Source organism: Archocentrus centrarchus, chromosome 9 (genome assembly GCF_007364275.1).
Source record: "Archocentrus centrarchus isolate MPI-CPG fArcCen1 chromosome 9, fArcCen1, whole genome shotgun sequence".
Classification (NCBI taxonomy): Eukaryota; Metazoa; Chordata; class Actinopteri; order Cichliformes; family Cichlidae; genus Archocentrus; species Archocentrus centrarchus.
In genome coordinates, this window is record NC_044354.1 from 13,069,055 (window position 1) to 13,096,044 (window position 26,990).

Sequence of the window (26,990 nt, forward strand, 5' to 3'; positions counted from 1 at the left end):
ACAGCATATCATCTGCCTCCATCTCATCCTCTCCCAGAATCCTCCTCTGTCACACCAACTCTCTGCATGTCCTCCTTCAATACATCTTCCTCTTTTCCCCCTTCCTGGCAGCTCCACATTCAGTATCCTTTGTTCAGTATATCCACTATATCCCTGTTTGGAACATGCCCAAACCATTTGAACCTTGTCTCTCTAACTTTGTCTTCAAAATGCTCAATCTGAGCTGTCCCTCTGATGTACTCGTTTCTAATCATGTCCTTCCTGGTGAAAATCTTCAACTCTGCTGCCTCCAGCTTGGCTTACTGTCTATTTGTCAGTGACATGGTCTCCAAATCATACATCACATCAGGTCTCACTACCAACTTGTAAACCTTCTTCTATCCTTCTGTCACAAATCATCCCTAACACTCATCTCTACCCTGTCTGCACTCTCTTCTTCACCTCTCTTGTCTGTCTGTTGTTTTGGATTGCTGACCCCAGCTTTTTAAACGTATCCATCTCCACTACCTCTGCTCCTTGCATCTTCACTATTACATCTGTCTGCCTCTCTTTCACACACGTGTTCTGTCTGGCTTCTACTGACTTTCAATCCTCTTCTTTCCAGTGTAAGCCTCCACCTCTCCAGGCTCCCTTCCACCTTGTATTTGCCATTTATGGCCTCTTCCAGTGTTTTTTTTTTCTTCTTACGTCCCATTTTATAATTTTTTTGGCACGATTTAGAAGCATAATTATATTTTATATTTGAAGTTAATATACATTTTACATATCTTGAGGGACCTCTTGTCGTTACTCGCTGCAGAAACGTGTCTATGGCTGCAGGTTATTTTGGGTCCCCCTAGTGGGCGGGACTCTGAAGTGGACCAATCAGAGGCGCTTTGCAGCAGGAACTTCCTGCTCTGGGCAGGGGGGCCCGTGAGCAGTTTCGTGTCAGCTGGTCTTTGCGACTCGTAGCTACGTCAACTCAAGACAATAACTTAAGTTGGGACTTTAATGACCCATGATGAGCTTTAAGATGAGCGAACCGAGGGCCTCGACTCCATGGCACGAAGTTGGTAAAGTTTAACAGTCGGCGTGTTTTCCAGAGAGACTCATGAAAGGGAGAGTTTTATTGTTCTAGCTCGCTGGCTAACTTTAGCCATTTGTCTGGTTACCGACATGGCTGTGAGAGAGGCGTCCCTGCGGCAGAAATACCGTTGCCCTCCCGCGAGTGTAAAGCAGGAGCAGGATGACGACTCGGACACAGAGGAGACTCATCTGGGGCTAAGGAAGGCAGAGGGACTGGAGTCTCAGATCATCCACAGCGGGCACTTCATGGTCTCCTCGCCCCACACCGAGCACCCGCCGAAGAAAGGCTACGACTTCGACACTGTCAACAAACAAACGTGTCAGACCTATCATTTTGGAAAGGAGAGCATGTCGCAGTTCTCTATAGATGCCTCACTGACGAAGCTCTTTGAATGCATGACTCTGGCGTATAGGTGAGTTATGGCGCACTATGTAAACACATGGGGCATTCATTTTCACTTTAGCTCCTCGTCACCCACTCGATGCTGAACTTTCCTCCATCAGTACGGTCTGGCATGGGACAACTGCATGTGGTCACGAGTCTCCCTTTAACTTCCTGCTTGATAATCACGGTTTATAGTGAGTGTAATTCTGAAGGGAAACCCAGAAACCTTACTTAGATAAAAGAACCAGCGATAAAGAGGGGAAAAAAGAGCCCTGGATCTAATTATGCAGGTATCATAAGTAAAATGTAAATTACCTGCTAAAAATATTCCCTGTAACTCATATATTATAATACATAACATTATCAGATTGTGAATAGGCAGTGTTTTACTTTTTTTGTGGGTGATTTTAAGGTTTCCCCAGTTTATGGAATATATGCCTACTTTCTTCTTATTGGTTGCTCCTTAAAAACAAGGTTCGTCCTTGAAATGTGCATGTAGATGGACTGGTACTTATATAAGCATCTTTCTTCTCAAGTTGAGCACTTAAAGCACCATTCCATTCACATTCATATATTGGTTGTGTGTTTGTCTGTCAGAAATTACCATATTGGGGATCTTTGTTCTCATCTCATTGACATCATGCTGAGTCTGAGAAGAAAAACAAACATTTGCTGCCATGCTGCTCTTCCTGTGCCACCATGCATTGATATTTAGTATTATAATAGAGAGTATTGCATAACTCTAGTAATTAAATTGTACCAAATTAAATTAAATTGTACCCCAACCCCACTGAGCTGCCAGGTCTAGCCATTTTTCCATTCAGAAACCCTGGGGAAGCCAGGAGACCCTGATAAGAAATCCATGGAAACTTTTTGTGGCAGTTGTCCCACCCAAAGAGCCAATCGGCAAACAAACCTGGAAGCATATCAGCCAGGTGTGTTGTTACATTGATACTTGTGTGCAGTAGAGGTTTATAATAGTTTAATTTGGTTGGGTTTTTTTGGCAGGCTTATCTGCAGTCATGTGAAAGAGAGTTTTTACAGGACTCTGCAGTCCTGTGAAAAACTAAATACACTCTTACTCATGGTCTGGACATCCCAGCAAATTCACCCCAAGGTCACACCATACAGTGGTTAGAGAAACTGCAAAATGCCCAAGAACTACATCTCAGACTCTGCAGACCTCAGCCAGCATGTTAAATGTTAAAGGCACAATTAGAAACAGACAGACTGGCTTGTTTGGGAGGGTTGCTCAGGGAAAGCCTTGGCATCATCAGTGGTGTAGTGCTACAAGTGGCCCAAAATTATAAAGAGCAATTACAGCATCCCCATAATACAGTTAGACCATTGTATAAACATTATTTCCAGGGTTAAATAGCACTTATGTTTTATCAATAGTTGATTCTTTTAAACTGTGCATCACAAGTTCCCACAGCCCAAATCTTAGATCTTGAAGTTGTTTTAGAATAGAATAGAATAGAATAGAATAGAATAGAATAGAATAGAATAGAATAGAATAGAATAGAATGCCTTTATTGTCATTATACAGGATGTACAATGAGATTGGAGGGCCACTCCTGTTCAGTGCCATGTAACAGAAAATCAAACTCTCTAAAATGAAAATAGAAATATTATAAAAATATTATAATCTAGTATAATCAATGTGATCAAGAGATATACAGAAAATAAACAATGTGTAAAATATACAAAAAATAGATTGTATAAAAATATATACATACATACCTACATTGGTGCATCTGTACATTGTAGGAAAGTAAATGCGTGTATACATATAATAATGAAGATGATGAATATTGCACTAGTGAATGAATACTGGATATTACACAATATAGGAGTGATAGATATTGTTCAGTATGAATAATATAATATTGCACAAAGATGTGGGTGTTGCACAGTTACAGTGGGTGAGTGTGTGAGTTCTCTAAGAGAAAAGAAGTATCAAGTTCAATTACAGATCACATGAGCTTGAATGAGACAGTGCTAAGCAATTTTGCCTGAGCTGCAATTTAGACAGTGACAAGTCATAATAACTCAATTATCTAGTGCAGCTCTAATGCCTTCATTATCTCATTTTGCACCATAAAACCTTTGAAAATGAGACCATAAAGCATCTCCTGATTCTGAAGAGGTAAACTGGCAAACTAGGTCAGTAAATAAATAGGATAAGACAGTATAAAACAATGTTGGTGTGCGGATTTAAAGTAAAAGGCCCCTGTTTAAAGAAGTGCCTTGTAACAGAACGGCTGAAATGCAAATATATTATCAGATGTAATGTGATATGATAGTAACCTTACACATAGTTTTCTGTTTACAGCTATCTTTGACGTATGGGTTCCAGCTGCTCAGAGGATTTCCTTTGTTGTGACTATTTAAAGACCAGTTGCTGTTGTTGCCTTAAGTGTTGTTGCTGTAAATGATGAGGGTTTATTTGAGCGAGAGAGCCTTTACCACTGAAAAGGCTTTTTTTCTGCTTCAAAAGACTCCCACAGTACTCTGTACAGTAAACAAACACTCAAATCATAAGAGCAAAAAAGACTGGACAAGAGTGAGAAGGACGGGCTATAAAATTGACAGGAAGGATGGAAAGAGGGGAAACTGTGAGCTTGTCCTTTTGGATGTGATAAACATTTCCCCATCGGGGCATTTTGGAATTATTTTCTTGATTGTAACAATCAATCATTTTACAATTAAACACTCAGATGTTTGTCAGCTTTTTATCGTTGCTTGTTTAACGCGAACATCTTGATGTTATCTGATACCGAACAGACAAAAATACCATTGTATTGTAATCATTAAGCGCACATGCTGCAGGCATACCTAAAAAAAACCAAACAAAACAAAACAAAAAAAAACACAGATGAGTTCCTCCAGTGCGCAGTTGTCTTAACTTTACTGACATGTCTGTAATGTTCCTGCTTGTGTAAGCCTATAATTGTGTCATTCTAAATGAAGCATGACTTCAAACGTGCTTCCTTGTAGTTGTCTGCCTTTGCTTTTTTAGTTAGTGATGTCACACTGAGTAGCTATAGAGCATGTGCAGCTTATTTTCACTTTTACAGCTTTTTGATGCTTTTATACAATTGAATTTATTTAAATTTTGTCCTGCAGACAACCACTTTTCAAATATTAAGAGTCAAATTTAGGCCAGGCTGTTAGTGAGATTTGAATTGATGGATGCTGGATCAGAATAACCAGCAAGCATTAGTGTTGGGCCTTAAAACGTGTGGTCCTTTCAGCTAAAAAGATACTTGATCATGTACAAGTTGCAATAAAACAAAGAAGAGCAAACTGTGTGTGATTTGCTTATGTCAGTTAAGCTTATGTCTCTTATCATTTGAAGTTATTTGATGGATAATTTTCTTTTCTTTTCAGTGGTAAGTTGGTGTCTCCAAAGTGGAAGAACTTCAGAGGGCTAAAACTGCTTTGGAGAGACAAGATTCGCCTCAACAACGCCATATGGAGAGCCTGGTATATGCAATGTAAGAGTTCCACAATGTCAGTCGTTGCTAAAGTGAAGTCTTTATTCTTCAATATTTAATAAAAAGTGGCTTTAGTGTAATGCATTTTGAATCAAGATGCAGCAGCAATGAAGAAATCAGGTTCTAGTTCAAGAATTGTGAACTAGAACCTAGTTGGGGATTTTAGTCCTTTGTGATAAACTGACATTTAGACAGATTTCCTTTTTCAAGCTTTACACATATACGTCTTATGGGACAGACTTGAACCATATGGTGTTCTGTGGCTCATCAAAACCTTTTAAGTGGACCTGTTTCACGGGCTTTTGCCTGGAAACTGACATAAAAGAACATCCAGTAAAAGACTCCATTCGGAGGCCCATGTGTGAAGTTGTAATGAGAACCCATCTATAGTGAAGACAGGGTTGCACTGTCTCTGGTTCTTTTATCCAAAATCTTTCTGCCTTTTAAGGGTTTTAGCAAGGACTCCCAGGGCTTTGCAATTAACTGACTTGTAATTTTTTTAAATGGCCTTGAGTAATAGTTCTTGAGGCTTTCTGAAGGTCTGTCAAGGTTTTTCTGGGGACATTGCTTTTTCACCTATTTTCAGTCCCGTTCTTATACCTGACCATTTTCAAAGGAATGATTTTTCTTTATTAAGCTGCCTAACACTGACCTAATGAATCATTCAAGCATTAAAAAGGCACCTAACTCAGTCAGTGGATAACCTTTCAAAGAACCAATTTTAAGTTGTGTCTTTTCCATTTTCGCATTTTTGGCCACAGTGGCTTTTATCAGCAGTGGAGAGAGACAGGAAATGGGGGGAAGATACAGGGGAAGACACGCGGGCAAATTGGCGACAGGCCGGGAGTCGAACCCGTACCGCCCGCAACGCAACGCAATGCAGCATATTAATGTGGTCGCCAGCTTCACCACTAAGCCACCCGGGCGCCCCTCTTTTCCATTTTCTTAGCAAAACTAAACAAGAGATGGCTGAAAACTTTCATGCAGTACTGTATATGCAAGGGTTTTGTATAAGACACATCAGGGGCCTCTAAACAATGGTAATGTTTTTACCATCAATCTTTTATTTTTTTTTCTCAACCTTCTGTGAACACCATACTGACATTCATTTTAGTAATTAGTGTTACCATTTTCAATTTGCAATAAGAACACATTTAAACTTATTTTAATCACTAAGAAAACTGTGTAAAACTAAGTCCACCCCATGCTTCAGTACCTTGTAGAACCACGTTTAGCAGCAATAACCTGATGTAATTCTGTATGACTTTATCAGTCTCTCACATCATTGTGAAGGAATTTTGGTCCACTCTTTACAATGTTGTTTCAGTTCATTGGGGTTTGCAGGCATTTGTTTATGCCCAGTGCTGTTAAGGTCCTGCCAGAGGTCTGAACTTTGATTGTGACATTGTATTAACACTGACCACCAAACTAACAAAACCTCTGCTTTTATACAGGTGCTCACACTTTCCTTCTTAATTGCTATGGAAGCAGTAAGGGTGTTCTTAGGTTTTCACTGGACTGCGTAGAGTCCTGTGAAATACTTTGTTTTTCACATGTTCTGGGTGAAATTGGGTCAGAGCACAGGAAGAGTGGAATCAGCAACTTGATAGACAGGAAACAAGCAGGCTGGCCTCAGCAGGTTAATTCATGTAGTGTGCAGCAAAGCAGAGGGGAAGAGAAAAATGCCCTTCGTAACATTATATTAACAGTATGTTGGGCGTCATATAAGCCTCTTTCTATGCTGATAAATTTATAAGCTGTTTACAAACAACAAAGTAATACAGAATAAGGTGAGACCGTAGGAGTGTGGGCACAAATAATGGCAGTGAAAAGGCAGTCTTCCACCATAAAAGTGCTTAGTGAGACAGGTTCTGATCTTCCGTGTCTTCATCCAACTTCTAGGATCCATTCATACACAAACACTTGATCTAGCAGTGTGTGAGCAGAGTCACGTGGTTTGGTGAAACCTGTAATCAAGCTCATCTATTATGACTGTTGAAATTTTATGTTTTGTGGGACGTGTAGGTACCTGAATGTTGCTCTTAGAAACAATTTGTGTTGGGATGGACTGTTTAGTGTACTGGTTAAGACATGTCTCTAAGTCAGCATGCTTTTCCCAGTGGTGTTATTAGTTTCAAGCTTCTGTTTGTGTTTATATAAAACTGCCTGTGGTCCTTCTGATGTGATACTTTATCCCACGTGAGTGTGTTTCCCAGAAGTCGTTACTACAGTAAGAACCCTGTGGAGCATACTCAGACACTTTCCCAGGCATGCATTAAACTTCATTCTAGACTAAAAGGAAAAGTCAAGGAAGAAACGCACTTAAATAAAAATTAGGATAACACTGTGCTTATAATCCATGTCTTACAAACTGAGCCACTATGTTTTGGTTTAAAGCCCTGGTGATCGATGGCTCAGTGCGGAAAGCTGCATGTCTTAAATACATGTACGCTTTGATGTGAGGTGCCAGTTTTGTGAAAGTGACTAATAATAACTTTCAGTCACGTCACTAAGTAAGCTAAATCTGGGTCAAGCTTTTTTTTGAGCTGTGGGAGTTGTGACCGTTCACCCTGAAGCTGTTTATTTTAAGAATGAACCTTTAACCTACATGCGCATATGTTAATTTTTTTAATTACATTCTAAATATCCTTCTCTGAGATAAACAAATCCAATTGTATATTTTAAGCTTGAGTTGTTTTTTGACCCCCAGATGTGGAGAAAAGACAGAATCCTGTTTGTCACTTTGCGACACCCCTTGATGGAACTCTCGACCTGGACGTTCATCGTCCTGAGGTAAAGATAAATAAGTGTGAGATGCACAAACAGCCACAAAGACTTGTTTTTCTTTTCACTGAAATCATCCAGTTTATCCATCCAACACTCAAACACTTTCTTGACATTTATTTTTATTTTCCGTTGTTACTTCCTTTCTTTGTGTCGTGTGCTTGCTATGGGCTTTGGTTTAGTTCCAGTCTCTTTCTTTTCCAGGGCATTGCTGCAGAGGGGAAATGCTGGAAAAGAAGGATTGAAATTGTCATAAGAGAGTACCACAAGTGGAGGACATATTTTAAGAAAAGGGTACTGTATTATTAAACCAAAACACTGTTTCTGTCTGAGATGCTGAGAATCTTTAGTAGGCCTATTGTTTTGGCCATAAAAAATAAATATTTATTTAATGATACACTTGTGAATTCTTTTATAGCTACAGAAGCACAAGGATGACGACCTCTCAAGCTTACTAAAGGTATGCAGTACTGACCTATGGCTTATTCATTCCACTAACAAAGTGTTAATATTAACATAATCATTAGTGTCAGCATCTGTTCATCCAGATGTTGATACTTATGAAATTAACCCATGCTAACCCAGTCACCTTCACATTGTTTATATTTATAAAGTCATCTGTAACTGTACAAACAAGGCACTTTTGATTGTGTGCACCTTATTTAGCCTGTAAAACTATGCACTCACATCCACTCATCCACTCACTCACCCAGCAATTCACTCAAGGCCCCATTATACCCACTGTGTTATGCAGAGGGAGATGTTGCAACGGTTGGAAAATGTGAGACTTTGTGGGAAAAACTTAGAGACACACACATACCTGGCAAATTCCTTGCTTCCAGTTTGGACATCTTCTCGTCCTATAACAGTGCTGATGTAATGGTATTATCACGTGGTGACACCTGTTGTTGAAAAACATACTGCAAGAACTACATACGCCGTAATGGCGAGCATAAAAAAAAATGGGTGTAGCTGTGTTATGATGTTACTGGCAGTACATGAAGCAACCAACCTGGCGGGTATACTGAGGCCTTCAGTCACTGACTCAGTACTGTGCAGAAGTTTGAGACACTAAAAGTGGAGAGGCTTTAAAAAATGAACCTGTTGATAAGTGTTATATTAACTTATCAGTTTCATCCAAACTCCAGTCAGCAGACCTAAATAAAATCAATAATTGGTGTGAGTATTCTTTGCATTTAAAACAACAACAGTCTTTCTGTACATTTAGGTCATCTCAGTATCTTCTGTTTTTTCACGTGATCCCAGATCTTTATTTTTTTGGGCTGGGCACTGTACCTCTGCTGGTGAGAGAAGAAATAAAGGCATCTGAATTTATAAGTAGGCTATATCACAGAGAGAACACTAGGGGGAGGACAGCTCTCCTCACCCAAATGGTATCCATAATTATTAAGCAGAAGTAATTCGATTTTCGGTGAACAACTGAAGATAATTAAGATTTGTTTGATTTGTAACAGTTCTGCTAACTGCTTTGAGCTATTTTTATGAGTTAAAACAAAGTTAAGTAAGGAGAGCACTATTTAGTGATTAGCCTGAGATGAACCATCACAGCAGAATGGAGACGCAGCTGTGAATTCTAGACACTGGTAATGGTGTAGATGAAAATGGAGGCTTGGATGGGGCTCTGAGAGACCAGGGTGAGGTAGAGATGGGAAGGAGGTGGGTTGCAAAAATGTAAGTCTGAAAGGCAGATTGACATTAAGAGCACTGAGATTTAAAGCATACAGAACAAAGGCTCATTGGGTGGCAGAGGGCAGGCAAGAAAATAATTAGACTAGAGTAATGATGTCAGTACAGAGTTTGACATTGCGGGAAAGTAGAACTGATGTAAAATAGCCACTGAACTCCCAGGAAAGCAGGCAAATGAGTAAATACAGATTTTCCTTATTCAGCTTCATTTTAAAGACATGCAAGCTGACTTAATGGTTTTTATGCATCCAAAATACATAAAAATACATTTCCCAAGTTTCCACCAAACTTTAGACTTTTGCACAGTTCATGTAAATAAGGAGTTTAGCTTATTGGCTGCACATAATACTGCATGCTTATGTGTTGCTAACTGGTGTGGTTGCTGCATTTTGAACGCTCAAAGGGGCCAGAGGAGCAGTTATCACTGTTTGGGGAAGTCTCTCCAGACATGCTCCGTGTCTCCTTTTATCAGGATGAAGAGGCCACTGCACGCCGTGTTACTCGTAGGAATAATGAAGCGCCTGCCCCCATGGAGATGGATCCCCTTTTTGACATGGACGTTTTGATGTCTGAGTTTTCAGACACATTGTTCTCTACACTGGCCTCACACCAGCCCATACCTTTTCCTAATCCAAGGGAGATTGGTAAGAAAATATTCAGATACCCACTGGCTTCAATTTAATGATTGATTTGTTAATTTTTGCCAAACTCTTACTTTGTTTTTGTTGCACTGTTTGGGATTGCATCTCAAAAATGAGTGTTTTTTAAATTTTTTTTTTAATGCATAAACACAGCTATTTTATCCCCCTACTCTCCATAACTCTGCTTCTGTCGCCCACAGCTCATGCAGGGAATGCAGACATGATCCAACCAGGACTCATCCCTTTACAGCCCAACTTAGACTTTATGGACTCGTTTGATCCACTGCAAGGTAGCAGTAACGCACCACCCACAGCCGCATTAGCACTTGACACAGACTAATAGTGCACACTGTACAGAAATCAAGCGCACATGTTCTAGTAACTCTGCTACAGCAGTTGGCCTAGCCTAACGCAAAAAGTAGCGTGGTTTTACTAACCTCTAGCTAACATAGAGACTCTTGTTCCAGACTTATTTCACAGCCTCCGTCAGCCTGCCTTCCCCTCTGTTTCCCCCACTGCACCATCTGTCACCCCTCTACCCGGCAGCAGCTCTCAGTCACAGGTAAACACAGATCCGAGGCTCAGTCCCTAACACACACCACCATGAAGACAGTCTGTTCAAGGGGTTTTTTGTTTTTGTTTTTTTATATATAGATTTAAATTTTTCTTTGTATTTTTGCCACATCTGCCACCAACTTTCTGTCTTACTGTAGCTAGACAAAAAATAAAGTAACATAATAATATTACTAAACTTATTACAAAGCACTTTCATACATGACTTTCTCAAACTGATTAACATTTAATTAATATATCTGGAGAAGTCAAGAGAATTATGTACCCAAAATGACTGAATATTTGTTTTCTTCTTCTTGTTTCTGCTGGGTCCAAAAGTGTTTTTTTTAATTAAACTTCTTGTTTGAATTATAAGATTGATTATTATTTTTTTATACAGATTTGTGTACTAGAAAACCTCTTTAAAACATGTCCTTCAGGTGTCTGAACTTGGTGAACCAGAGGACAACTACATTCATGGCCACTTTCTTATGTACACATTTCTAGTACCAGGTTGGGCCCCCCTTTGTTGAATCTTTGCCAAGAAGAAGTAAAAGACAAAGTGCTGAAACATTTCTCAGAGACTTTGGTAATGAAGTACCGGGCACCTTTTTTTTTTTTTTTTTGACATGGACTGTGCAGATTTGTGTGGTGACAAATCTGCACTTCAAAGGCAATTCCTCTGTCTTGGCAGTTAAAAATTACATTAAATCTCTAATGAAAAAGCTTAAGTGAGTAAAATAATATATATCAATAAAACAAAAAGCTGGATGACAATGACAGTTAAAGAACAGGTATAAAAGATGAGTCATCATACAGTCTGTTTACTGTCATAAACCACAGAAGTGTGTCTGCTCTGTATCATGTTGTACTAAGTGTGTTTGTTTCCTTTTCATTGCTTGACAGGCCCACTTAATGTCCTCCATGCAGCTGACAACCAGTCCTATCTATGATCCTCTGGAACAGTGCCTTCCAAGTCAGGACATGGTCTCAGCAACACCCATGGCTACCTCACCCTTGAACAACACCTCAGTTCTGGATGAGACTGTAGCACCATCTGTGATTACACACACAGCCTCCTCTACTGTTACGCCCAGCGACTCAGCCACTACCTTCAGCCACAGTTCAGAGTATAGCACCATATCTGCACAAACACCAGCTCTCCAATCCCATCTCCAGCCAATTGCTCCGCTGGCTGCCACTCCTGTACAACATCCTCAGGCTTTTGCTCTGCCTCGACCTTTACAGCCATCCAGTGCCAACAAAAATCGGCCCATACCAAGGATTGCACCTGCTAACACACTCCCCTCTTCTCAGATCATCCTAACAGGTCTGTGGTTTCTAAACTCAGGATCAACATATATATCTACAAGACGGAAATGCATCACTTTAACTTAATTACCACAAGGTAGCGCTCAAGTGTTTCTAATGTCATCACTTTGATTTGATTGTTTTTCTAACACACACACACACACACACACACACACACACACACACACACACACACACACGAGTCACTGTAGCTTCACTGGTTTTAGTTTTTTAAGAGCAAATGAAAACATGAGACTAGTAATATCAAATGTTTTCCTGTTCAGCTTTCATTGTAAATATGAGACTTTTTGTGAGATATATTAGGAAAATGTAAAACTTGGAGTCTAAAAGCTGTTGAAAAGTGGGTTACAGTCAGACTGTATAAAAAGATGGATGTAGTGTGCTGGTCTCAAAAGCCAACGTGGAAGTACCTTAACCTCTAATGACCAGCAGGGATTAATCACCTTTTTGCAAAGGGTTTCTTGCTGTATAGTAGTCTGTAAGAAAACAAAAACATACATGATCAATGAGCTCAGTTGTTAGCTCCAAGTCTTTCTAAATACAACATGATATTCATTTGTAAATTGTGGGTCAAGGAGCTAGGTTGTCTTGTGATTGGCAAGATAATAATAGATAAGCCAACAGCATACCCTGGTTTTCTACTAGTTGCCACTGTTTGTCACATTTGCTTTCAAAAGTCTAGAGGGCTCCTGTCCACAAACCAATGAGTGAGGTGAATTCAATTCAATTTTATTTATATAGCGCCAAATCACAATAAACAGTTGCCTCAAAGTGCATTACATTGTGAGGTAAAGGCCCTACAGTAATTACACAGAAAACCCAATGGTCGGGTGTCTGATGGTCCTTGGATGGGAGACGGGGACTGCCGTCTTGTGGTTTCTGTGTACGGGCCCTGGATGTTGGTGGTGGGGGCTTGGACGGGCGCTCTTATGGTCTTGGGACGTGGGACTGGGGTGCCTGTGGTGGTGGGTGCTGGCTCCGGGCCGGGTGGCCGGCTTTCTCCGCGGGGGTTGGGGTCTGGGGCCCTGGTGCCCGGGGTCGCCCGTTTTCCGGTTGGGCTCCTCCCTGCGTTGGGGGGGTCTGTGCCCCCTTAGGCGCACCGTCGAGTGGCGTGGGTGGGACCGCGTTGGGATGTCTGGCCGTCATTCCGGGATTCTGGGGTGCCCGCGCATCCTTTGGGGTGGAGGGGCGCGCAGGCGAGGGAGCAGTAGTTTCCCACAGGGGGCCGTTGGTTCCGGACTCAGGACAACTGTGTGTGTGTGTGTGTGTGCGTGTGTGTGTGTGCGTGCGTACGTGTGTGTGTCTGTGTGTGTCGGTGTCTGTGTGAGAGACATTTATGTGTGTGTGGGTGTGTGTGAGAGATATTTGTGTGTGTTGTGGGTGGGTGTGTGTGTGTGTATGTATAGGAGAAAGAGATATTTGTATGTATGTGGTGGGTGTGTGTGTGATATGTTGTCTTTTGTATGTGTATGTGTGTGTGGGGGGGTGTTTTTGTGTTGTGCTTCTCTGTGGTGTGGACTGTGGGTGCTGGCCTTGGGCACGGTGGTGCCCTGGGGGTGTGACCACTTCAGGCCCTGGACCTGCCTTCCCTGCACTGTGGTTGGGTGTAGGGAACTGGGGTGCTTAGTGAGCCAGCAGTTTGCTGGCTCTCTTCTTCTGGGGGTAGTTCTCTACCCCCGGTCTTAAATATCCTGGCCCTTCTCCTCCTCCCACTCAGTCAAACATTACATCACACACACGTAGGGTCTTGGGTGAGGGGGACTTGAGCTGCGGTGAGTAGGGCCACTTCTTTGGCTCTGCTCACTACGTTGCGTGATGTCCCACTCTCCCTTTTTAATTACATTATATAGCTCACAACACGTCATAGTACACATAGGGCTTTGGGGGGCAGGTGTGTCACCCAGTGGTCAGTGTGTGGAACTGCTGAGGTGGCCCCACCTCTGTTCACTGCTGCCTGCTCCTCAATTTTAATTACATCTTAGACATTGAGGGCCTTGGGGGGTGGTGTGGATGGGCGCTGTTGCACAGTGCTCATCACATCTGTCCCTCCAATTTTAATAGCACTGTAGCTTTCACACACACATACATATTCTTCCCACTCCATACACTCACATACACCCAACATATCACTCCAAACACGCTGAGTGGAAGGAGGGGGAGGGGGAGTCTTCCACACCCCAGTTTCATGCACCCCGCCTGGGGTAGGGACTGGCTAGTGGTTTGGGGCCGGGTTGGCTGCTTCGCCGGGGTGCCACTGGCTCTGTGCTGGTACCCTCTCACCCACACTTGGTGTCCATGTAAGTTCTGTGTATGTGCGCATGAATGTGTGACAGTCATATGTGTGAGTATGAATATATGATTTGTGTGTGTGTGTGTGTGGTGCATGTGTGTGTGTGTGGTGCATGTGTGTGGTGCATGTGTGTGCGTGTGGTGCACGTGAGTGCGTGTGTGTGTGTGGTACATGTGTGTGCATGTGTGTGCGTATGTATGTGTGTGGTACATGTGTGTGTGGTACATGTGTGTGCATGTGTGTGAGTGTATGGACAGCAGGGCCTGGGCCTGTGGTTCACTGAGCCTTGGCACCTGTGGGACATGGTTGCGGAGGGTGGGAGTCACCCCTCCCTATCACTCCTTATCGCTTCCTGCTGCTTCCTGCTGGTTGCCACTGCTGCCCCTGGGCAATCAAATGGCTGAATTACCTCCTCAGTATGCAGTCAAGTTCTCCAGAGTCCTGCTAATGACTTCTATATTTGACTCAGGTGTGTTGAAGCAGAGACACATTTAAAACCTGCAGGACAGGGGCGCTCGAGGTCTGGAGTTGAAGAGCCCTGGACTAGTCCATAGTCTATTAGATAAATATGGTTCAAACTACTGCAGCGCAGTACCTTTAATACCTATGGCATGCTCTAATCTCTATAATAAATTGTTATGGTCAACAGTATTGAATGCTGCACTGAGGTCTAGCAGGACAAGCACAGAGATGAGACCACTGTCAGAGGCCATAAGAAGATAATTTGCGACCCTGGCTGCAACCATCTTTTATATACAGTCTATGATTAGATTATCCACAGAGCTCTCAGAAGACTCAGGAATGTATGTTTATGTATGTGTGTGTAAAATCCTCTTAGGTCCTTTCCCTGGTCATGCCAATGCTGTGATTGTTACACCCACCCCCCTGCAAGCAGATTTGGTCCCTAACACAGGTGTGGTCATCGCTTCCTCTCCTCTTGGAGCGGTATGTAACCAGCTCACTGTTTGATTGCATTTTTTTTCAGTCATGGTCAAAAGAAAGTTGACCCTCTGTCAATTCTGAAGTGTATACAATAAAAAGGAAACAGGTCAGTTGTTGTTTGCAGTGTTCGAGAATTTGCACCAAAAAAAAGTCAAGTTCAGTATGGAAATATGCATGGTTACAAGTATAATGTTCTAAAATATGCAGTACAAATTGGGATAAATTGTTATTTCAAAGTGAGAAAATGATAACAATTAAGTTATTCAGAATGGGGACTCCATGATTGTGATTGTCATGTGCAATCTGGAGCAGTCGCTTTTGTAATTCAGTGTTTTGGCAAATTTAACACATGAAAAAAAAACATTGCAGAAGTGAAGCTGTTGTATAGATTGAGGAACCAGAATAGAGCACATGTAGTTAAAAAAGTAGGTTAAACTGTGTGTGAATATGATCGTAAACTTTGTCTAAAACTTGGTAATATAACTTCTGCACTAACTCAGTAAATTTTTCTGACATTGAAATTGTATTTTAAACAAAATCCCCTCATAAGAAAAGTTCCTCTTGTGTTGACTGCTTCATCAGTTCCATACTTGATATACATGATGCAATTCCTTCTGCGAGGAATCTGTTTAGTTGTTCATATTACAGTCAATGGAATTTTCAGTTTAATGGCAGCTTCGAATAATGAGATAATAAGATTTTATTTTTTGTTTAATTTCTAGGGTGGCCCAGTTCAGGGCCACACGTGGGGCCACCAGTTGATCATTTATGCTGATATATTTATGCTTCTGCCCAATAACTATTATTCCATCACTAACAGCATCAACTGAAGTGAAGAACTGAGCCAAAATCCAGAAGCAGTGCATTAACATGTTATTTAGTAGTTTTCTGTGTGACTTTTGATACTTTAAAGAGGGTGAACTATATTTTTACCATGACTGTATGAGTGTCACTTAAAAATGAGTGAACTGGATCAGTTTGGGTTTTTTGTGGTTGTTTTTTTGTTTGTTTGTTTTTTTTAATTGGTCATCCGTTTCAAAGTAAAATATTTGCTCTCTTTCCATGTATCTCAGACCTCTAGTTTTCAAGTCGTGCCTCAGAAGTCTCCCCAGACGATTGTTCCTAAAGAAAAGTCATATTCTTCTAGCCGCAAAAATCAGAAGGGTTCCTGTAGTGTTGGTGAGAATTCACTCTAATCATTAAGCATCTCAAAATTCCAACTCCAATACATCTTAAAACTTGTTTTTGGTTGCTTTCCTTTTCAGTTCCCAATCAGCCACAATCTGGACAAGGATCACCCTGTGGGTTAGATCAGGTTCCTAGCCCGCAGTCATTACCTAGCCCGCAGTCATTAATCAGCAGCAGCAGCAGTCCAGTTTTGGTGAAGAATGAGCAACCTCAGGTTTGTGTTTGTATGTTTTTAATCTGTGTTTTCAAGCCTAAAACTCTTATTGAAATTACATATAAGACTTTAACAAGGTAGGTCATGTGTGTGAATGGAATCAAAATGCCACTTAAGGTACATCTTAAGGTAAATATATGAACACAGATTGAATTTAATTCCTGGACAGTAACATCAGAAGCATTTCCTGTGTTTTTCTTTAATATTGGGCATGATCTCAGTAATACCTCTAATTCTTTCCATTGCTGTTATATGACAGATCCGGAGAACAACACACATATCTGCTGAGCAAAAGAGGCGATCAAACATAAATATTGGCTTTAAGACTCTCTGCAACCTGGTTCCCACTCTAAAGTCCCAGTCAAATGTAAGTCTGTGTACCTGTGTGTCATCATTAAAATATCCAGAAACCGTATTTGTGTATGATGTTTGATTTGTTAAATAAAAAAAAAAAAAAAAAAAAATATATATATATATATATATATTAATTTTGTGCATTTAGATCAGTAATGCAGTGACGCTGCAGAAGACAGTGGAGCACATTGTAAAACTGCAGCAGGAGAGGCAGCAAATGCAGGAAGAGGTCAAGAGACTACGAGAGGAGATAGAGGAGCTCAACACGTCCATTAGGTACGTTTAAACATTTTCTACAGTATCTCACAAATGTTTTGATATACAGTACTGTGCAAAAGTCTTGGGCTACCCCTCATATCCTTACATTTTGCTTCCAAGGAGCCAGAATTTTCTTGGAATTTTGCTCTTAAGCTGTAGTTCTCCAGGCTTTCTGAAGGTCTTTTTTTTTTTTTTTTTTTCCCTTTGGACATTGGTTGCTTTTTCACTCCTTTTCAGTCCAGTACCTGTACCTGACCATTTTCACAGAAATTTGGGGGTGGGGTGGGGGGTGGAGTGTATTAAGCTTACTTAGCTCACTTAGCACTGACCTGTGAGTCATTCAAGCATGAAAAAGGCACCCAACTCAAGACATCAGTGTGTGTTGTTGCTACACATAACAGACAACTTAACAAAGAACCAATTTTAACTTGTATCTTTACACACTTTGTTACTAGCAGCCTGTTGTAATAAACACATCATTTATTCTCATTTATTTAGTTTCTTTAATTTTCTGCAAAAAAATAATTTAAAAAATGCCAAAGATAACACCGTTTGACAGGCATAAAATAGTATTTTTGCTCCACCAAGGTGCTTCCCTTGCTATTAACTGAAAACATTGAAGCAGTGTGGGATCATCTTGACAGAGAACAGAACAAAAGGCAGCCAACATCCAAAGAAGAGCTTTGAATGTCCTTCAAGAAGCCCAGAGGACTATTCCTGAAGACTTAAAAAAAAAAAAAATGACAAGAAAGCTGCCTTAGAGAGTTCAGGCTGTGTTAAAGAATAAAGGTGGTATCAAATATTGACTTTCAAGCTCATTAGAATTGTACAAACTCTGTTTTTTCCCTTATATGCTGTATTTCCATGTACTGTATGTTTGCACAGGTTCCAGTAAGTCACTGCACCTAGCAAAATATAAAGTGGCTCAAGATTTGTTCATAGTACTATACTAAACCTGAACAGAGATTTAACATGTTATCTAGGAAATCTTTGTCTCTTTTTACTTCCTCTCTGCAGCTTGTGTCAGGAACAGCTGCCTGCGACGGGCGTACCTATGAGACGACATCGGCTCGACCACATGCAAGAGAAGTTTAATGAATATGTAAAGAACCGCACTCTTCAGAACTGGAAGTTCTGGATTGTATCCTTCAATGAAAGTTAGCCACTTGTAACAACAAAGTGCACGATGTAAAAGTTTTTGTTTGAGGGATGCTTTTGTGTCTCCCACATCAAATTAAATGAAAGGTGGCTTATTCAGAACTGAATGATAAGGGCAGGAAGTTATTACACAGCGGTGGCAGGTTTACGACAGGAAAAGTTACGCTCATGAGTAATTTTCTTAAGAAAAGTTTAGAGATATATCAGGTGGAGCATACAGCAATTAAATTTAACTGGGTTCTCAATCCAAAAAGCGTTAAAATTATTACTATAAATAATACTAAAATTCACTTTTAACCATTATACCAGATAGCAGGGGGATTGCTTTGCATATTAGCTACCAAAGAAGTTTTTATGTTGTGAGTGCTCACCGTAGCTCTACTACTACTACTACTACTACTACTACTACTACTACTACTACTACTACTAATAATAATAATAATAATAATAATAATAATAATAATAATAATAATAATAATACATTTTCTTTGTAAGCGCCTTTCAAACACCCAAGGACACTTTACAGAAATAAAACAATAATCACATAAAAGCACAGGAAAGAAATAAAATTCAAATGACCTGGGAACTGAAGTGAGTAAGCCATCTTAAACAGGTGAGTTTTGAGTTGTGTTTTGAAGACAGGGAGAGAGTGAATATTATGGATGTCAGGCAGGAGAGAGTTCCACAATCAGGGAACAGAGTGAGTTCCCTGATTGTTCCCCATAGTACTGAGGCGGGCGGGGGTACAGTAAGGCAGATGGAAGAAGAAGAACGAGGGGAGGAGGAGGTGATGAGAAGATCAGATACAGATAATGCGAGGGGCTGGATTTTGAACCATTTGAAGCTTATGGAGGGATTTGTGAGGGAGGCCAAATAGAAGAAGAAGAAGAAGAAGAAGAAGAAACAGCCTTTATTGTCCCACAGAGGGGAAATTTGGGTGTAACAGCAGCCGCAGTTATTATAAATATAAATAAAGATATAATAATTTACACTATTAAGAAAAGAATATATATAAAATCAACAAACAATATTAACCTTAATACTACTAATAATAATAACACTATATACAATGTACATGATGTGCCTGTGTGTTGAACCTTAACAGGCCGGACTATTTACAGTATATTATATATTATCCTACATTGTGTAGGCTATTGTGGTTTTTGTTGGGAGCAGTGATGGTTATAAAGTCTTACAGCTGCTGGGAGGAAGGATCTGCGGTAACGCTCCTTTGTGCATTTAGGATGCAGCAGTCTGTCACTGAAGGAGCTCTCCAGCTCAGCAACAGTTTCATGCATGGGATGGGAGACCTTGTCCATCAGTGATGTTATTTTGGTCAGAGTCCTTCTGTCTCCCACCACCTGCACTGAGTCGAGAGGACATCCTAGGACAGAGCTGGCTTTCCTGATGAGCTTGTCTATCCTCTTCCTCTCAGCTGTAGACAAGCTGCTGCTCCAACATACTGCTGCATAGAAGATGGCTGATGCCACCACAGAGTCATAGAAGGTCTTCAGGAGTGTCCCCTGCACTCCAAAAGACCTCAGCCTTCTCAGCAGGTAGAGTCTGCTCTGACCCTTCCTGTAGAGCGCATCAGTGTTATGAGTCCAGTCCAGTTTATTGTTTAGGTGAACACCCAGGTACTTATAAGAGTCCACTATCTCAATGTCCACTCCCTGGATGTTCACCGGTGTCCGTGTGGTGGGTCTGCGCCTGCGGAAATCCACCACCAGCTCCTTGGTTTTAGCGGCGTTGATCAGGAGGTGGTTCCGCTGGCACCAGTCCACAAAGTCCTGAGTCCACTGTCTGTACTCTGAGTCATCCTCACCTGTGATGAGGCCAACTATGGCAGAGTCGTCAGAGAACTTCTGCAGATGGCAGCGTGGGGAGTTGATGGAGAAGTCTGCAGTGTAGAGGGTGAAGAGGAACGGTGCCAGCACAGTTCCCTGTGGGGCCCCCGTACTGCAGACCAGCCTGTCAGAGACACAGCCCTGTGTCCTCACATACTGTGGGCGGTCAGTGAGGTAGTCCAGTATCCACTCGGAGATGTGGTGGTCCACTCCTGACAGTTCCAGCTTGTCTCTCAGAAGTCCTGGCTGGATGGTGTTAAAAGCACTGGAGAAATCAAAGAACATGATCCTCACAGAAGAGAATTACAATAATCAATACGGGAGGTAACAAGACTATGAACAAGGATGAAGGTAGTATGTGGGGAGAGGGATGGGTGGAGATGATTAATGTTTCAGATTGTGTTTATAACCACACAATAGTCTTGTATTTTTTGCCAGTTTTGGCATTTTGGTGTGTCAGCTCTCAGTTGCATATTGTGGAGCCGGCGTTGCAACGTCAATATTACAAAACCATCTGCTTTTAGCAGCACCTTTCTTTGCAGGGAAAGCATAAACTCCTCCCTAGATGTCCAAGATTAAGCATTTTGAGGTATTTCCTTACCTCTGCTCTCCAGATCACTAATGTTAGAGACTGGAAACATTAAACAGCATGTAGTAACAGCATTATACTAGGGTCAGTGTAAGATTTCCAGAGTGGGGGAAAAATGTTTTTAAAGCTGATTTACTTTACACAAAGTTTGCAAGTGTTGGTCATCAGTGACCACTGAAATTAAAGTTACCATAGTTAATGACTTGGATTGTCAACACCAGATAATTTGATAACTTTAATGTGTTTTATTGATAACTTTTAGTTTAGTTTGTACTCAAATAGTTGTTGAATCGCACTCTACAGTATATTTCCTCCTTGACTGCCATACATTCAGTTCAGCATCATTATCAAGCCTCTCTTTGATTCGTTCAACGGGATGGTGTCAACTACAAGCAGAGGAGATCTTTGTCAGACCACACTGCAATGGCTTGATCGTCACTGCTCCCTTCCAGCACTCAGACCCAGTAAGTAAAAAGTGAAAACGCGCAGACACGCAGGTGGGGGAAAGATATGCGTCTTCATGCCGCCTACTCCATCTGCAACAGTAACAGATCAGCACTTTTGGATGATTTCAAGCCCCAAGGGGACTTTCTTTCAGCTACACAGAGTGTGAGGATATTTTCTCAGTTTTTTTACTTTGATTATGCCATATCTTTCACTATCACTGTGTGTTCCTAATCTTTAATCAGAAGTACCACAACTATGACAAACAGGAAATTTAACAATGCCTGTGAATAATACGTGAAATCACTCGAGCAGTGGTGATCATACTTTCCAGGTGTGTGTGTATGCGTATGAGTGAGAGTGAGTGTGAGTATTTGTGTGAGATAAACATTCCTTTTTGGTCCATATTGAGATGATAGCATCACACAGTTGCTGCAGATGACATGTCTCCTCAGAGGTGCTCTACTTGATAGAGATCTGGTGACTGTGGAGGCAATTTGAGTACAGTGAACTCACTGATATGTTCAAGAAACCATTTTGAGATGATTTGAGCTTTGTGACATGGTGTGTTATCCTGCTGGAAGCAGCCATCAGTAGATGTGGGTACACTGTCAGCAACAATACTCAGGTAGTCTGTGATGCTTAAGTGATGCTCAGTTGGTACTAAGTGTGCCAAGACAATATGGCCACGCCATTACATCACCACCTACCTGACGCATGCGTTTGTTTTTTTTTTTAATGCCAAATTCTGACCCTACCATCCAAATGTTGCTGCAGAAATCGAGACTCATCAGACTAGGCAACATTTGTCCAGTCTTCTGTTGTCCAATTTTAGTGAGCATGTGTGAATTGTAGCCTCAGTTTCATGTTCTTAGCTGACAGGAGTGTCACCCACCATCGAATGGTTACTTAAGGTACTGTTTCTTTGCCATCAGCTTGGAGCAGTGTGACCATTCTCCTATGACTGCAGTGATGACATCAGTCATCTGTTATTAATGTCATTAATTTGTTGTTTTTCAGTGGTTCTGAGTACTCTTCGCCAGTTGTGCACTACCACATCTATTCTCAGCGATCCATCCGTGCTCCCTGAAGAAGCCATCCAGGCCGTCACACAAACAAATCTTTAGATTCTTTCTGGAAGTGTGAGGGTGACCCAAAAGCCACCTGAACCTTTTTTTTAAGCATCAGCCATAACCTAACATATCCCTAGTCTGCCTTGTACCCTTTCAGCAAGGTCACAGAGTCTTCCACAAATTCCTAAAAACCATACATAGTTTGTCTTTTGGGAATGATGCACACGGGGCACCAAACAATTGTGCAAAAAGGATTTTTTTCATATTTAAATAGAAGCTACTATGACTACCTTTAATGTTTAGCTGATAATCTTGTTTATGTCTCGAACAACAACTTGTGTTTAAATTTCAATTACATTGTAAACTGCAAGATTGTGTTTCAGAAAGGGAAAAATTCAATGTTAAGTGTATGTTCTCTCATAAAATATATTGATATAATTTTTTTCCCCTTTTTCACAGGAATATTAGATTTTTTTTGTTGTTTTTTTTTTATCTAGCTAGAAGTATAGTTTATAGGTTTAAACAGGTTTAAGTATAGGTTTAAACACCTCCCAGAGAGGAGATTGAAAAGTACTAAAATTGAATACTCATGGGTTGGGCTTTGCCCAGTTAATACCAGTAGAATCCTGTTGTGTTCCTCATCCCACGTTGTCTCAGGTGAATGTTATTTTGTCAGTTAATAGCAGTTGTTTCCTCGTGGTTTTCCGTCCCTGCTCATAATTTGCTCCCTCTCCCATTTCTACTGAGCTTTACCTGCAAACACAAGAATGCCACAATATTACTTACAGCCCTCATAGGGGCCATAACTGAAATAGCGGTACAGATTATCCATACACTACTATATACTCCCCATCTACAGTATTACAGGATCTTCAATGTGCGGTAGGGGTCACTGATCACTCAGGGCTACGCTAATGATTTTCTAATCATCTATGAACAAGTTAAGCCAGGATCCTTCTCAGCAGGAGCACATGCTGTCTGTAAGGGTACAGGTTTCACTTACCAATGTTTCTCTCCTTCTCGTGGGTACACTATTTAACAGCAAACATAAACAATGCATCACGCAAATCGCAAAGAAACACAACCAAAAGCCATATTGAAGAATATTTTCAGTGTATTGTCTCTTGTGTTACTGGCATAATGTTTGATGGAGTGCTCTGATCTGTGGACTGCGTGAATGCAGCTGGCGTGTAAGCCTAGAGGTCAAAGTGTCCTTACTTGTGATCTTTGCCGGCTTGATTGTCTTTTTATCTTATTTTGTGGTTCAGCACTCCTCAGTGCTTTTTTTTCTTTCTTTTTTTTTTTTGTGCAGAACAACTGAGTTTACGATAGCACACGGCATCATGTTTAATAGATGAATGCACAGCTTTTTGTTTGCAGGTTTTTTTTAAAAAATTTATGTATTGCAAGTGTCTTTTAAGGGGAAGTTTTGTTCTTGTGTTCTTTGCTAGGCTGCTCAGTTCGCAGTAAAATAAAAGCAGTGATGAACACTTGAATAATGAACAATTTCTTGTTGCAAGTCAGATATTAAGATTTCAAATATAATTTACTACTGGAAATGCACCTTTCAATGCAGCTAAGTCTTCTCTTTTAACAGTTTTGTAACTGTTTCACCCCTTTAAAGCATGTCTCCATGTCAAAGCCCCATCTCTCCCCTTTCAGAACCCCCCCCCTTGTGATACCAAGTTGAATTCCCAACTTTTGTTTGCTGTTTCTGTGTGTGGGTTTTGTATTGGATGATGTACAGTATATCGCAGATTGGATCTGCATTATGTTTGTCTCCCCACATTTAGTGTTGAATTGTTTTTATGAAGAAAAGATTTTCTTATGCTGCATATGATTCTTTCTTCTCTTCCCAAATATCTTCATGCAGCATGTTGGAAAATGCCTTAAATGATTCTTGATCACAATAAATACAGAACTGAAAACTTTGACTTCTTTGTCCTTTATTTTTAATAAATATAATTTGTTACTAAATAAATATTAGCTTGAGAATAGATTGCAGTAAACATCAAATATATATTTCATATCACAAATTGACTCAAAAATGTAAAACAGCTGCCAAAATAATATTAAAATAAATTAGAACATTTGTAGCAGATGAATTGGTGAAATCAGAACTTTGCTTTGCTGACCCATTTATCCACGAGCTGCAGCAAGCACTTGGCGTACACATAGCCGTCCAAGTCCTGCTCAAACGAAGGTAGGCTGCAGTTCTTGGACACTGTCTGCCCGGTCCACCTTTGTTCCACATCTTGGATGATCTGGCAGATAGTCTGCAGCTTCGATGACAACTCAGGGGTGAGCTTTGACACCTCTGCTATGTGGCAGCCGAAAGAGGAGAGTTGGTGAGTGGTGAGGTGCTGCTGCTCCGGGCTCACCAGCTCCGAGAAGTTCAGTGAAAGGCAGGAGATGTTGGGAAGCACTCCAGGAGCATCCTGCAGGAGAATCAGTGAGTCCACAGAGACACAACTCAGTAACTACTCTTCGCTGTTCATATGAAATTAATTTGATAATGTTCTGTCCACTATTTTTGTATCACAAGACAGAAAAGCTGCAGACAGTTCAAATACAGCTGGTAATTCATTGCTTTCAGTGTCAGAGTGAAACTTGCCGGTCACTGTTGCCTAAAGTACAGCCTTATATTTTCAAATTACTTCTTTTTTTTTTTTTTCTCAAATCCGCTGCCAAAGCATAAAAATCTTCAGTTGACTTCATAAAAGAAAGCTGCCAGCTTTGCTTAATTTTAAAAGCAGTTATAGAAGCTGTTAAACAGAGTTTCTGTCAGTCAACAAATAATCACTGGTTTAATGATATGTAACCCAGGAGTCTCTATGGGGCCCCTCGATTGGGCCTTTCAATGCACCGAATATGCACACGCTCCTGGTGACGGACTCAAAGGAGAAGACTTAAGTGGAAAACTAAGAATGACTGCTGGTCCGAGGTGTTTCCAGTTCCCCATGTCTGTATAATCAAGGCTTTAATCATGCCTTGCTACATCTGGTGCTGCTTGGAACATCTTAATGCCAGTGAAGACACCTTTAATAACCTGATACAGGACTATGAACACTTCCTATAACCTATCTTTAAAAAGCAGTTTACCAGCCCACTGTAACTGTGAATGCAGGTAACTGAAGCATCCTATAGTGTAAGTTGAGGGAGGAGGTTTTCTTTAAAAATAAGCAACATTTTAGAAAGTTTAGTTAATGTATGAAAAAGTTTCAACAAAGAAAGTATCAGGTTAAAAAACAGTAATTCCTTCACATTGTCTAAATGCTCCCTAGTTTATGGAATACTAATGGTCTTTCTAAGCATCAGACGTCTTACCAGGTGCTCCAGCGCACTTTGTATCTCCTCCTGTATCAGCTGGACGGTGGCATTCAAGGCCCTCTTGGTTTCTCTGTTCCTAACAGGCCCACAGACTGCTCGCATAGTGAGCAGGCAGACGAAGACGAAGACTGCAGCAGCAGCAGCAGCATAAAAGGGAACACAGTGGAGATTTGTTAGATTTGAATACATTCATATGTACAGAGAGAGAGAGAGGGGTGAGCTACAGCAACCACTGGAGAGTTTCAAAATTGCGCAACTTTGCCAACAAAAATAGAAAGATAGAGTTGGGCTGCAGTGTGCTTTCAATTGAAAAACAGCCTCACTTCAAGATGCTTACCAGCACGGAAATCCATGACAGCAGGAGGTTCTGGTTGACTGCAGGCTCTGATGTGACACTGTGGTCCATCTTTCAAGGACCACTTTTATTAGACTGCCTCAGATAAAGATCTGGGTTTTGATATTTTCCTCTGCGTGTGGCTTTCAGAATAAGAAAAGTTTAGGATTCAGTTTTATCTTCTGGGGGTTTCCTCTTAGGAATCCCTGGTTTTAAAATAACTTCACATCCCGTAACAGGCGTATAGTCAACCAAAACTCAGATTAAATCTGTAGAAAGTGCAGAAAAAGGTGTTAAAGCAAAAATTAAAGGACTGTGCTTTACTCCCTTTTGATCTCATCTCCTGTGATTACTCATGTAATAAATGACTCATCTTTTCTATCTATCTATCTATTTTTTTTAAGTGATAGTTACATGGCTATGTTTAAATTGCATGTATATGTTGTCTGCTAAAGGTATAGGAAAATTCCAGCTCAGGGGCCTTCTCAGTTTGGAGTTCATCTTTCCCTGTGCATCTTTACTAAATATGGAAATGTATTTACTGGGGGTCCCTGAACCCTCCCAAAAACTGGTAGAAACCAGTCTATGTGTGGCAATGTGTATTTCAGATGTTAAAGCCTATATAAGGCTGTAATTGTTCGAGGAGGAAAAAGAGATCGGCATTTTCCTCCTAAAAGGCCAGACGTTTGAAAGATACTGATTTATATGCAATAAAGTTTATATTGACATAAGAGACCGTGCCAGCGGAGGATTTCTTCAATACACGGAACAGAAAAGATACAACAGTAGCCTAAAGTTAAGCTAGAAAATGACTCAGTGAAAATAAGATCAATCAATCAGGACTTTGTTCTAAAAATGTAAATGTGGCATCACTGTTTCAGGTTAAAGGCAGAATGTGTTTATCTTTGATCTTAAACATTAATTAACTCTGCAGGTTTCTGCTAAGACCAGCACATGATGCTCACACACACACACACACACACACACACACACACACACACAC

The 26,990-nt window shown here is 40.8% G+C and overlaps 1 protein-coding gene across 2 annotated transcripts; it reads left to right on the forward strand.

Moving 5' to 3' along the window:
* Positions 1–917: 917 nt before the first annotated feature.
* Positions 918–24,251, forward strand: mlxip (MLX interacting protein). 2 transcript variants are annotated; one of them, XM_030737809.1, is made up of 17 exons: positions 918–1,478; positions 4,844–4,950; positions 7,661–7,743; positions 7,939–8,028; positions 8,153–8,194; positions 9,845–10,085; positions 10,283–10,372; positions 10,550–10,644; positions 11,541–11,964; positions 15,095–15,201; positions 16,272–16,377; positions 16,464–16,600; positions 16,860–16,967; positions 17,103–17,230; positions 18,230–18,353; positions 21,141–21,270; positions 22,271–24,251. In XM_030737809.1, the coding sequence occupies exons 1-17, from the start codon at positions 1,156–1,158 to the stop codon at positions 22,375–22,377; spliced, it is 2,442 nt and encodes an 813-aa protein (XP_030593669.1). In that variant the 5' UTR covers positions 918–1,155; the 3' UTR covers positions 22,378–24,251. The 2 variants fall into 2 exon arrangements, with proteins under 2 accessions (XP_030593669.1, XP_030593670.1); XM_030737810.1 differs by having other exon boundaries at positions 9,914–10,085.
* Positions 24,252–26,990: the final 2,739 nt, after the last annotated feature.

Bases quoted from the DNA above. Each gene is read 5' to 3' on its own strand.
- mlxip (XM_030737809.1), top strand. From the start codon at position 1,156: ATGGCTGTGAGAGAGGCGTCCCTGCGGCAGAAATACCGTTGCCCTCCC. The intron at 10,086-10,282 runs GTAAGAAAATAT...TGTCGCCCACAG, and splicing joins TCCTAATCCAAGGGAGATTG to CTCATGCAGGGAATGCAGAC. The intron at 16,968-17,102 runs GTAAGTCTGTGT...TTGTGCATTTAG, and splicing joins CTCTAAAGTCCCAGTCAAAT to ATCAGTAATGCAGTGACGCT.